The 12,792-nt window shown below is 40.4% G+C and overlaps 1 protein-coding gene across 1 annotated transcript in view; it reads left to right on the plus strand.

The window, feature by feature from the left end:
* ANKH (ANKH inorganic pyrophosphate transport regulator) overlaps positions 1–12,792 on the plus strand; it is a 106,821-nt gene that overhangs the window by 81,044 nt on the left and 12,985 nt on the right. Inside the window, exon 9 of the mRNA XM_033051917.2 lies at positions 12,388–12,517. Within this exon, the coding sequence (XP_032907808.1) occupies positions 12,388–12,517 (130 nt within the window). The remainder of the gene's footprint in view (positions 1–12,387; positions 12,518–12,792) is intronic.

Below are 12,792 nucleotides of genomic sequence, written 5' to 3' on the forward strand. Positions count from 1 at the left end.
AATATATGTATCTGATAAGCGTGTAAGCATATTCAGTATCATTCTGAGTGAGGGGTTTTGTATTATATTATAACCATCAGAAGGTTTAAGCTGCAGCATTTAATGTTTGCTTGTGTATCTTTCATTTTCCCCCCAGTCATGGGCAAAAGAGAGGGACAGATGCTGGGAGCAATAGTGAGACCCCACCTCCATGTGAAAACAGCAGGGTGTGGTTCAGAGTCACACGGTTTCTCTTGCTGGGTCCCTGTGATGGGATCAGTTTCAGCCTGAAGAGAGAAGGAGGAGGAAAGTCTTTGTTCCATTTGACAGCAGTTTACTGCAAGCCATCCCATCATTTTCCTAATTCTCAGTCATTGTCTGCTTGGCTATGTTCTGTAATGAATCATCAAGCACCTAGGAGATAAGAAAACCGTGATCAAGAACAAGGAAGCCAATGTAGCAGGGAAAATTCCCTATATGAAAAAATGAGAAGCACAGAAGACAAGACTCAGTAGTTCTTGCTTCCTGCTTAATTCTGTCAGAGCAAGAGTCAAACAATGTGGAAGAGCAGCAGCTGTGTTTCATCGAGGCTGAAAAGCCTTGTCTGTTTAAAAGACAACTTAGGCTGCCTGATCTTTAGCTCTCTTCTTTGGATTTGGCTATGCCAGACTAGAAGCTGCCAAGTGTGTACTGGCTGCTGACTTCCTGTCCAGTTGATCAACAAGGCTCCACCAGCCAGTGAAATGTAGCACTGGCAGATAGTATCGGAATCAGAATGAATAAGGACAGAATATTCATACCAACTCAGTGTATTATTGCAATAGCATTGCCTTATTGATTTATTCCCTGATGCTGTGTGAACACTCTATACTCAATAGTTATTTAATTTCCAGTTGAACTCAGTAAATCATATTTTCCAGCCTTAAGTCTGGCAGCTGATTTTTCCCATGAGGGACACCAAAGACTATACAGTTTTCATAGGTACATTTGCTCTCAAATATTCAGTCTGTAGTGTGATAAATATACAATTTCATATCCTTTTCTGCACTTACAAATAAGTTCATTTTCCACCTAATAAATACCCTGTGTGAAGCTCTTGCATGCATTAGAGTGATGTATCTGATGTTTTCAACTATGCTGTCTGCTAAATAATGAGACATAAAGCAACTCTTGACAGAAGTTAAAGGAAGAAGTTAAAGGAGAAAAGTTAAAGAACTAATTGCATCTCTGCAGCAAGCCTGATTGCTGGCCTGCTAGGTACCTTAATTTGCACTCAGGATAACATGAATTAAGCTTGTATGTTGAAAAATGCCAAGGAACAAGTTCCCACTTTACTGAAATCTTTTGAAGGTAGAGGATGAATGTCCACAGCATGAAATAACCGTGTGGCAGATCCCTGCAGCGCACAGCTCTCAAGGGGTCCCAGGAGTCCCATGGCATTTAGCCACCATGAGTGCACTTCCTGAACTGCAGTAGCTAGAGAAGTATCACACACTCTGCTTTCTTTAGAACTTTGGAGATGAAATACCTGGAAGGCCAAGAGACAGAAAATTACATTGAGGACCTGACCCAGGATTTATTTTTAGATGCCTTAGGCAGCTTCACTGAAGCCAGAGGGTATGCAAAGGAGTGTTTTAAAACAGTGTTTGCCACAATCAGTACATGTGAACATGTTTTCACAAAAACATAGATAACATTTTTCTCCTTGTGTGTGCTCATTTGATTCATTTTAGTAAGGATAAGCCTAGAGAGGAGCAAAGTGATTTGAGGTTCTGACCCATGCAACAAATTGTTGAGGCTTTTACTCCATTATTCCTCTTACACTCTCGCAAGCCCTTTAGCCAAGTACCTGCTGCCTCATTCCCATGCTTTCAAGTGATCCAGATGCTGAAAAAGGGAACAAGAAAAAAAACCCAAACAACTGTTTCTGTTTCCTTTTGAGTGATGCCATGTATTTCCTCAGTGTTTTGAGAGGGTTGCTACCAGAAAAATTCACCCAGTAATTTTAACTTGGATAGCTTTGGTAGCCATAAACACTCCAGGCTGCTAATACTGGTTCTCAGTTCACAAACTGAAATCTGAACAAAATGGACATTTCTGAGATCCTTAATTTAGGCCTTCTCTGTGCTTTTCATATAACCTGCATGCAATGCTGAAACCTCCTCACTTCCCCATGTCAACTCTTACATGACAGAAATGACAGATAGCAGGTATTCTGAAGCTGGCCCACAAGAACTGAATTCAGAAAAGGGGCAGTACTGGAGGGATGTGGGGTGAAATACGTGCCACACCACAAAAAACAGCAACATGATGATTTCATTCATGTGGACAAGGAAATCTGTGGATTTATCAGTGTTCGTGTGCTCAAACTAAAACGTTGCACAAATCTCTGTAGAGATTACTCTGTAGAAATCACAAATTTTAATTCTGGAGCAGAAAGTTTCTGATGGCAATAATGCTTTTCAGTGTTTGAAATGCTCGTGTTTCAATAAACATGACTTGGGACTATGTTTTGTGGTGTCATAGTTCCAGAAGGTCAGTTACCAACCATTGCACTACAAGTTATAAATGGAAGGTTATGTAAGAGCCAACTTTCTTAAAGAAACTTGTGTTACTGTATTAACTAGGGTGAGCCTTTGCTGCTTTTTAGGTTGATCAAGGTTATATGATTTTTATTTTTTTGGGGGGGCTGAGTGGGATGGGGTATGTGGAAGTTAAGTCTGACTGCAGAACTTTGGAGTTTTAATAATATTTTTTTTTATGCATCCCACAATATCAAATTGCAGATTAATACTGACAATCCTCATTCCCCTTCCACCTAGTTTACAGCAGTCAAACTTTATAGTGTGTTGTCCACTTTCTATTGTCCAGTTCATCCAGGTTAAAGCAGTAGTTGATCCTCCCATGTCCAAGGACATGCTTACAGCTCTCCTGAACTAGAAATTTTCCTTTGTATCTCCTTTTCTGCTTATGAGAATAATCAATTACCCCTGAAGACCTTCAAGTTCAGAGTAGCTGCTGTGTTGTATCTCCATTCCTGGTACTTGTTGCTTACTTTCAGGAATACCTATTTATAACAAAGAAGAGCTTAGTCATGGCTAGCAACTGGCTTTGAGATACAGTTAAAACTATATTTTCTTCAGAACTGAAGTCCTATATAGCTTTATATAGCCTTCTCTGCAGTTCTTCCTCCTGAGTTTAAAGATAATTGAAAGAAAATAAGCTCAGTTGATCAGAATGCTAATAATGCCAAGGTTGTGGGTTCAGTCTCTGTATGGGTCATTCACTTAAGAGCTGGACTCAATGATCCTTGTGGACCTCTTCCAACTAAGAATATCACCAACTAAGAATGATGTGTGATTCTGTGAAATGTATATAGGAACCGTATTTTGCTGCCACCATATCTGCCTGTGACATTCAATGTCAGAAGTTGAAACCATTGCAGAGGTCACTGGATTTGTGTTCATTTTTTCCTGTCTTTTATTGGCTGTCTTTGTTTTGCATCTCTGCATTGCTTTACCAGCAAAGGTTACAACCTGGCTTTACTAAAGTCATGGCAAATTTGGACTGAGAGACAGTAAAATCCACAAGAAAAAATGTTATAACAAGAATCTGGTCCTTCTCAGAGGACACAACCCCAGCTGCTGATCATGCCAGTATTGGAAATTCCCTGGGTGACAGAGTTCTGTGTCATTATCTCTAATGAGTATACAAAGAAAGAATGTAAAAAACACAGACAACTCTCCAAACTTCCCCAACTCTCTCAAATCTTACTTCACCAATGTCTCATTATAGCCTTATTGTATTAAAAGGATCTCACAAGTCTCATCTAGAATATCCATACTTTAAAAAAACAGCATTAACTTTTAAGACTAAATCCATTTTATTTTGACTTTACTGTTGTAGACCGTATGAAGGCCAAGCACAGCTTTTAGAGTAATACCACTCATCCAGTGGAGCAATTTGTTTTTACTGCATTGATTTTGCCCATCTCTTAAATCCAAGATTGTTTTTTTAATCTTCAGGCTATTGGCAAAAAAAAAAGCAATTGGAAAATGGCATATTGGCAGATAGTTCCTCAAGAAGCTCTTCACCTTTTCAAGGTCAGGTTTAGTTCCTATTTCAGTAAAAATTGTTTCAGACATGACTGGAAGTGTTCCTGCCTGCATAGGAAGATGCTGGACCACCAGAGGCAGACTTTATAAAATCCTCACAAGGGCCTTATCCTATCCATGGTACTGCATTGAGCCTTTGTCCTGGAACAAAGGTTTTTTGTTTGCTCCAGTGAGGTGGAGATTAATGTCTCCTTCATGATTGTTCAGGTTTCACACAAAGGGTCTGTTCTGCATGAGTGGCTGGAGCAGGCAGAAAAAGAAACATCAAAAATTGTCCCTGCAGCAATTTCTGCTTATATTCCATGTTCACAGTAGGAAGAGCAGCAAGGGGCAGAGAAAACTTGGGACAGAAGAAAGTTACTAAGTTGGAAGATGGACAGTTTTCAAAAAGAAATCAGATATCTGCCATCTTTGGTTTATTGAAGTTTTTTAGAAGTGAAGTAAAATGTTCTTTCTGTAAAAAATTTAAGCAGCATAATTCATTGGGAAGATATGACTACCTTAAACAATGTAGTGACCTAACCCAGCTTGGAGAATACCACCTAAGTACTTCCAGCAGCAGCTGGCAAGAAAGCAGATGTGTTAATGTTATCAGAGCATCAGTGAATTGTGCAGCTGCTGGACATGTCTTTAATTCTAAAGAATGTAGTGCTCTGTCACTCTGGAAAGCTGAGGGAAGTGGGGGGAGATTTAGATATGTATAAACCAATTCTTTCAGGAGGCGATTCAAAGTTAGGGGGTGTTCCCACAAGCAAGCTCTGGTTCCCCCGCTGCTTGAAAAATTTTATGATGACTGATTCCAGCTTTACACCCCCTGCACAGAACACAAAGTTCACAGAAATCTATACTGACTTGCATGTGCCTGAGGGAGCATCATTGTAAGAGAATGTACTTGTGATTCAAGTCATCAGCAGTATCATAAATCAGTATCAAATGTGACTGCAGTCTGACATTTTTACCGCTAATATATAAAGGGTTTTTTGTTTCATGGGACCTCACAATTCGTTCAGATTGGAAAGGCCTCAGGAGTTCATCAGGTCCAGTCTTTGCACAAAGTACTGTCTGCTGTGAAGTCAGAACAAGTTCCCTGGGGCTTTGGACAGTCTATTCCTGAAAACTTTACATTTCCCAAACAAGAAAAGGACCCAGTTCCTGACCTCTTCTGAGCTACAGGGCACATAGACACACATCATAATTTGTCTCAACAGAGCATCAGACTGAAGCAACCTTGACCCTGAGATTGGCTCAGTTGGTCAGAGCACGGTGCTGATGACACTAAGGTTGTGGGGTCAGTCCCTGTGTGGGCCATTCACTTAAGAGTTGGATTTGATAATCCATGTGGGTTCCTTACAACTCAGAATATTCTGTGATCTGTGACTTAACGCCTCAGAATCTCAAACAATTTGGGATGTTGAATTTAGGTTGTTTGCTGTGTATCAAAAATTCCTCAAAACTGCAGGTGTGGCTCTGCAAAGACTGCTCTCTGACATGAAATACAGAAAAGATGGGATGAGTCTGCAGGCTCATTCTGGCAAGGACCAGGTTATGGTATGCAGCAGGCTTCTGTAGCAAGGCAATGATGCTGGCCTTTAGTGTTGTATGAAACCCAGTAATTCCTCCACAGATTCCAAAGAACTTTATGATTATTTATAGAACAGTACTTCAAAAAAAGAAAACAACAACCTATTTAACTGAAAAAAAACCCCAAAACCCTGAAGTTTTTAAAGATGACAAAGTTTTTACTTGATTATTTTCATGATGAATTAGATATAATTTCCCATCAACAGGGAATAATGCATTTGTGATAAAACCTAGAATTCGTGATTTCTTGGCCCAAAATAAAGCCCTTCTTTGTGTAAATCAATGAGTAGCTGCACCACCTTCCTTCATAAGAACCCTGTTAAATTCTTTCTGTATTTTTCAACCAGCTGAGAGGTCCATGGTAGGTTCAGGAGGTGTTAGGACTTTGTGTTCTATGCCACACCTCTCTTCAACACGGAAGCACACCTCAACAGAAATCTGGAAAGGGGGGTAACTATTAACTTTTCTGTTATCTCAGTGGAGTAAGCAGTTAATAGTTACCAGCTGTCATTACTTCTATTCTTCATAAAAATACAGAAATGCAGTTTCTTTTAACAATAACATGCTAGAGTAAGATTTTGAATGAAAAGCTCCAGTACTGCATAGTCATTGAGAGAACTAAATTTTCAAGGTCGATGGAAGTATGGATTTTAACAGCCGTACAAACAGCACTTACAAATTAAACAACTTTTTTTCCAGCATCTTAAAAAATAGATTATTGAACAGAGGAGAGAAATCCAGTATTTGACATGGATACTAGTCAGAACAAGATATTATCTTGACTTCAAAAATATAGCTGTGAAATCTGCTCATCTTGTGTGATACAAACTCTGAAAGGAGACAGAATTATGGAAGTTCTGCTTATGTCAGAGAAAGGGAGACCATGGAGACATTTGGCAAATCAGGAGATCCACCCACATGACTCAGGCTACTTTTTGATTTGTTTATTGCACAGTTCAAAAGGCTAAATCATGTGATTTATATTCTTCCACACTAATAAAAGTTACAAACTTAGCTGACACTATCCCAAGGACCCGAGGTGCAACTCAAAGCTGACATGTGTAATGATTTTCAAGATAGGTTTCCTCTGCCCTCACTGGGCACCATGTAGCATAAATGGTAGTAGGAAGTGAACAAGGCATGAGTTAAATTAAGGTATAATCCTCAATACATACACATCTTTAGGGTAAAACACTTTACTTGGACAGCCATACTTCTGCAAATGTATCAGGTTCAACAAATGATGTAAAACATCTGCTGAGAGTTTTTTGGAGGAGAAAAATAGGAACTGCATTTCATCAGAGGTTAACTATCTTCCACAATAAAATCTATTATTCCAGACTCATTCCAGGTTGGCATATGTATAACTGTTTTTAAAAATATTCATTTTGGATTCCCTAATTTCTTTCTGAGGAACACAGAGCCATACCATGTCTCTGTCATCTGCCAGTGTTTCTTCTTACTGAAGACTGCATGAAGTCTAGAAAAGCTGTGCTGTTGCTCACAGCTCACTGGAATAATATTTTGTGCTTTATATTTATCAATGAATGTCTCAAAAGAAGGCAGTTTTCTACAAGTGCCGAAAAGCAAATCAGTCTGGCACCCTGCAGATTACTATACACATGACAATAGCCTTTGTTAGCATAATGTATTATAATGCATTATGTAGTGGGTCTCTGAGGTTTAGTAATCCCTGTCAGCAACCAGAATAAATGGAAATAGCTTCCAGGAGATGCAAGGCCTATGAAAAGACTGTTATTTTTCAAGAACTAGAAGCATTGAGACTCACACATGCAGCCTTTGAAACAAAATCTCATGAACAATCTTTCATCACAGTCATTTATGAAAGTCAAATGCCATAATTGTACTTAAGAGAATAAAGAGAAATTGAACTGAACACTAGCAGTTATTTTCCTGTTGAAAAAAAAAGATTTGGTGCATTCTCTCAGGCTTGGTGACAGCAGAAGTTTTTAGTTTTAACTTTTGAATATGCTTAGACACTGAATTTGTTAGCTGAAAATAGCCAGGTTCCACATCAAAATAGGCACACCTCTTTGAGGAGGGTGTCTAAGCCACCAGTGAGAGCATTTACTTACTTTTAATGCACAACTGTACTGAAAAAAAAATCACTAAAATTAGATAACAGCATAACCTGTTTGGGATGAAGGTGTACCAGGATTACTGAACTCCTGAAGCCTTAACTCCCCAGCAGACTGAGAAAGGCATCTCTTACACTCACTTGCCCTGCTTTTTATGCCCTTCCCTTTGGCAATTCCCAGTGACCTTTAGCAGTACTTATCTAGCTGCAGCTTTGATCTGAGCTAGTACAGCTGCACTAGTTTTCTTATGGTGCTGTGAGTTGTTAACACATTTAGTAAAGTTTTTCCAATTTTATTAGTGTAGTACAATGAAAGGCACAATACCAAAACCCATAACCGTTCAGATCACTTGAAATTGCTAAAACATCTCCAGAAATGCTTAGGTTACTGTTGTTGATACCACAATTGATAATATATACGACTGTCTTTATGCAGAACTGCTTATTCTCTGTAGCATTCCACTCTGCTGTTTACACCTTCATTTCTTCCTGTATTTTTAAAGCACTCCTCACTGGTCAGTTGACGTTCCAGTTAAATGATCAAAACTATCCTTTACTATCTTGCTGCACTGATACCGTAAGGCAACAGAAAATCAAATAAACTCTGTTGCTAGAATTCTACAAGGAAAATCCTTACTCCAAAACACTGAAATGCTTTGACCCCAGCAGAGTTGCCAGTACAACACTCCATGGCCAGCTGCAATTGCAGCCTGAAGCTGCAGTGCCACTCTGCATGCACATTGCTTGCCTCTGCAGAAGCTTTCACTGTTTAGTCTTCATCACTTGATTAGGTTAAATGAAGGTATAGCTGTAACTCCAACCAAGCCATTTATTCTATTTTTAACCTTGCAGGTGTGCGCAGAAGTGCAAGTGAGGGGAGAAAACAGTGTTAAATTAGGAGAAAGATAGGAAACATTCTATGGGTAAATCTACAGTAATTTCACGACCATAAGGCGCACTGGACTATAAGGCGCACCCCCCAGGAGTCGGCAAATTTCGCAACTTTGTAGGTCAGATAAGGCGCACCGGACTATAAGGCGCACTATTTTTTTGCAGTGAGGAGCCGCGCAGTGCGCAACAAAGTAACGAATTACTGTCAGGTGCTCAATTTGCAAACATTTTTCAAAGATCGGTGTAGCCTTTAAACGCAACCCCAGGTGCCCTCCCCATGCAGCGGGCGCTGGCACTCCCGCCCAGCTCTGGCGCCGGCTGGCACGGCTCACGGCTCCTGGTTCCCACCGCATGGCCGTGCTGCGTCCCGGCTTCCCCTCGGCCGGTGGCGGCACCGCTTCTCGGCGCTTTCCCACCGTGCTTTTTCGCCGCTTTTTCGCTGCTTTCCCACGGTACTTTTTCGGCGCTTTTCCGGGGCGATTTTTGCTGCTTTTCAGCGCTTTCTCCCAGCGCTTTTTCACCGTTTTTTGGCGCTTTCCCGTGGCGCTTTTTTGCTGTTTTCTCACCGCTTTTCTGCGGCACTTTTTCACCACTTCTCGGCCCTTTCCTGCGGCACTTCTTGGTGCTTCCCCGCGGCTGCGCCGCTTCCCCCCGCTTCTCCCTGGCCGGCGGCCACGCCAGTTCCCAGTTTCCCCCACCCGACGGCTGCAGCTCCCGCAGTTCCCGCCTCCCCCCGCACGGCCGCAGCTCCCGTGGGTCCCGGCTCAACTCACAGCTCACACTTCCAGGTTCGCAAATTTCTGAACTTTGTACATCAGATAAGGCGCACTGGACTATAAGGCACACTTCCAGGTTCGGGGGAAAATTTTAGTCAAAAAGGTGCACCTTACTGTCATGAAATTACTGTACTTCCTAAAATCTTTCCTGATCTGAGTCGCAGGAAGTTAGCACTGCTTATTCCAGTAGAGCCAATCTCTAATTTTAGTCTGTGCCATATTTTCCTGGACTACTGTTAGCATCTTCTCCAGTCTTCTGTCAAGCATCACCTTTTACCAAGGTAATGACAAACATCCTAAAGACGTCTGAGAATTACAAAAAAGCTAACTTCATCCTATTTTCAGAATATGCCATCTGTGACAAAATCAGCAGCTGAAATGCATTCCTGCTTTGCATGTTCAGTGTTATTCTTTGCCTGAAATAGAGCCTGGGTTTTTTCCACTGCATTTTACCTTTGAAATAGTAAAGTTGCAAGCACTCTAGGATTTAAATTGCAGAGGGCTTGAATGATGCAAAGCATTAATTTATTTTCCTGAGGCTTTGCTCCCTGTGGGCATTGAGAATATCATCTCGTAAGATGATAGAGAGGGCTCTCTTAACAAAATGAAACCAGTTATTAGTATTGCAACCAAAAAGATGGAAGGATGCTGAGACAGAAATAGAAGGTCCTTCTGCTGCCATGCCTCACCTCCTCAAACTGGTTATTCTTGAGCTTAGCAGTCTTTACCCACCAGCTGCTGTAGAAGTGCTCTTTGAAGGCATTTACCAGCACAACTCTCTGCTGATTATGGGTGGGGAACCCATGCTGCAGTTTGCAGCAGCAGGAAGAATGAGCACATACCTCCTGGGTGTAAGTCATGATCCCTGACTGGCAAACTGACCTTACTCCTGGGAGCTGGGTGGAGATTGAGTCTGTTCTTATTAGGGCCAGGAGGAAACCTTTACAGAGCAGAATTGAGTACAGTGCCATTGGTCACTCATTTGCTTGCCTGTCTAACCATGTTCAACACTTTTTCAAGTGGATATTGAAGAGGGAAAGACTGCTCTGTTTGCCTTTTGCTGGCAGTGGGTAGGCTCTGCTATTAGCATGCACGTATGGAATCTGGCAGCAGCAGCAGCAATACTGCTCACCAGGACACTCAATGGCATTGAGTAGTGCAAGCTGTGTAAAGGTCCTTGCTTTCATGAAAACAGCAAATTATAAATGAAGAGTAGGTATCTTTGTACCTTACTTTATTGGACTTTGAAGAAAGATTTGACAAAATATTTCATGTATGACTGCTTTATGTGTCATTTGCAGTGAGAGTAGAAATGATTGCAGTCTGCCGAAGGGTGTCTCCAGCAATGAAAGAATTCCCTCTATTGTTGTACAGTTACTTTTTAATAACAGAATTCTCAACCACTCAACCCCCTCTGCTCTAGATTGTCCCCTCTGCTTCAGTCGTACCCTGTACAAGTAGATTGGCACAAGAAGTGCTCGGTTCTTTTGTCTTCTGCCCTTACCTTCCTCCACTTACTGTTCTCTGTAGAGGTGGTGGAGATACACCGCAAGACAGCATCAACTTAGTCAAGTAAAACACGCAATTGTAACAAATAAATAGTATTCCTACCCTAAGAAGTGGAGAAGAAAACTGAAGAACATGGGACCTCCCACAGACCACTCATTGACAGGCCTTGGGAAGCTTCTGCCATCTGGGTACTTGGAGGTTAAACAAAAAGGACAATTTCTGATACCCTACCAAAGAATGAGAGTGAAATCCCAATTGTCTTAGAGGTGGTAGGACTTCAAAGGCTAGTTTGAAAAGCCATCTGAACATGTAGGGATGTGACAGCTGAATAAAAAGAAAAGAGCTAGCTGCTATGGTATTAGATGGTAGGCTAAATTATAACAGAGTGGTTATTGAGTCTTACAGACTTTATTGTACAGCCAATGTGCGTAATTTACAGGGTACACAGATTTGTAACCTGATAAGAGGAGTGCCAGAGCATTTAAGGTCCTCAGTTTTGCACCATTCAGTCAGCTCATTTCCTTAATATTCAGTTTACAAAAAATAACAATATAAGAATAATTGTTAAAAGAATATTGTTACAAAAATAATTTTTTCAACAACAAAATCAAATTAAATAACAAAATAGTTATACTTGAAGGTACGCTTTCTTATAGGGAAAGTCCTGTGAGGACTGTCAGGACTGTTCTTCAGGGAGCACCTTGAACTGAATCCAGACCTGCAGCTGCCAACAGCCCCTTCAGCTCAGTTGGAAGCCTCAGGACTGACCAAAGAATTAAACAGCATGTGCTACCACTGTACCAATTATCATGGGTTTTTCATGGATATCTTCCTTTCCTGTATGGACTAAACAGCACAATCTTTAATGAAAATAACAAGACTTAGTGGATTTGTAGCCTGAGAGTGCCATGTCTGCAGCACTGTGCTAAACACCTCTGCCTTGCTATCAGACTTATTGCTAACCAGCAGTACTCTTTCCAGTAGAAAACTTAAACTACCCTAGTCTTAGATTCAGGTCAGATCTCTGGGTCTTGGAGGACTTCAAATCTTTAGTTACTAAAAAATTTGATAATCTGTTTGGGAGTATAAGTGTTTTAATCAGATCAAGTGCTGTAAAAATCTGGGATTTTACTGTTTGTGTAACAACAGACCATTCAAGTACAACCACTTGCAGAAACCTAAATAAATATTCTTTCTTTATGCATCACACTTGGTATGTGAGGAAAATTAAGAGTAGTAGCTGCTTCTGGAGTTAAGGTATCTCTCTTATGTACACTTGTATTTGAATGCAAACTAAATATAAATGTATAGTATGCCTATTTACCATTAGTAGAGTTATCTACTCATCAGTAAACAAATATTTAAGTCCAGGAAGGCCTACCTTTTCTTGTGCTTCCCTTCTGAAATATAAATATTTTTAAAATTTTGTTCTTTCTAGCTCTGTTTTGTGATGTTTTGGACGCCAAATGTGTCAGAGAAGATTTTAGTTGACATAATTGGAGTAGACTTCGCTTTTGCAGAGCTGTGTGTCGTTCCTTTGCGCATCTTCTCCTTTTTTCCACTTCCAGGTAAAAAAATAAAAGGAAAATAAAAGTTCTGTAACCTCAGTGGCTCTTTCAGAGCATAAGCATTATGTAATAAAAGTTAATGCTTCTATCAAAGGGCAAGACAAGCTGGACAGCAATAACCAAAACATTTCAAATTTCTAGCTCTGTAATGAAGTGCAACATATTTTAGTATTTTTTATACGATAAGACAGTTTCATAATAAAGGTAAACTACAAATACAAAAATAGGTAGATACCTTTTTTTGTGCCGGACTGTTACACCATGTGCCACACAGA

Source organism: Catharus ustulatus, chromosome 1, assembly GCF_009819885.2.
Source record: "Catharus ustulatus isolate bCatUst1 chromosome 1, bCatUst1.pri.v2, whole genome shotgun sequence".
NCBI lineage: Eukaryota > Metazoa > Chordata > Aves > Passeriformes > Turdidae > Catharus > Catharus ustulatus.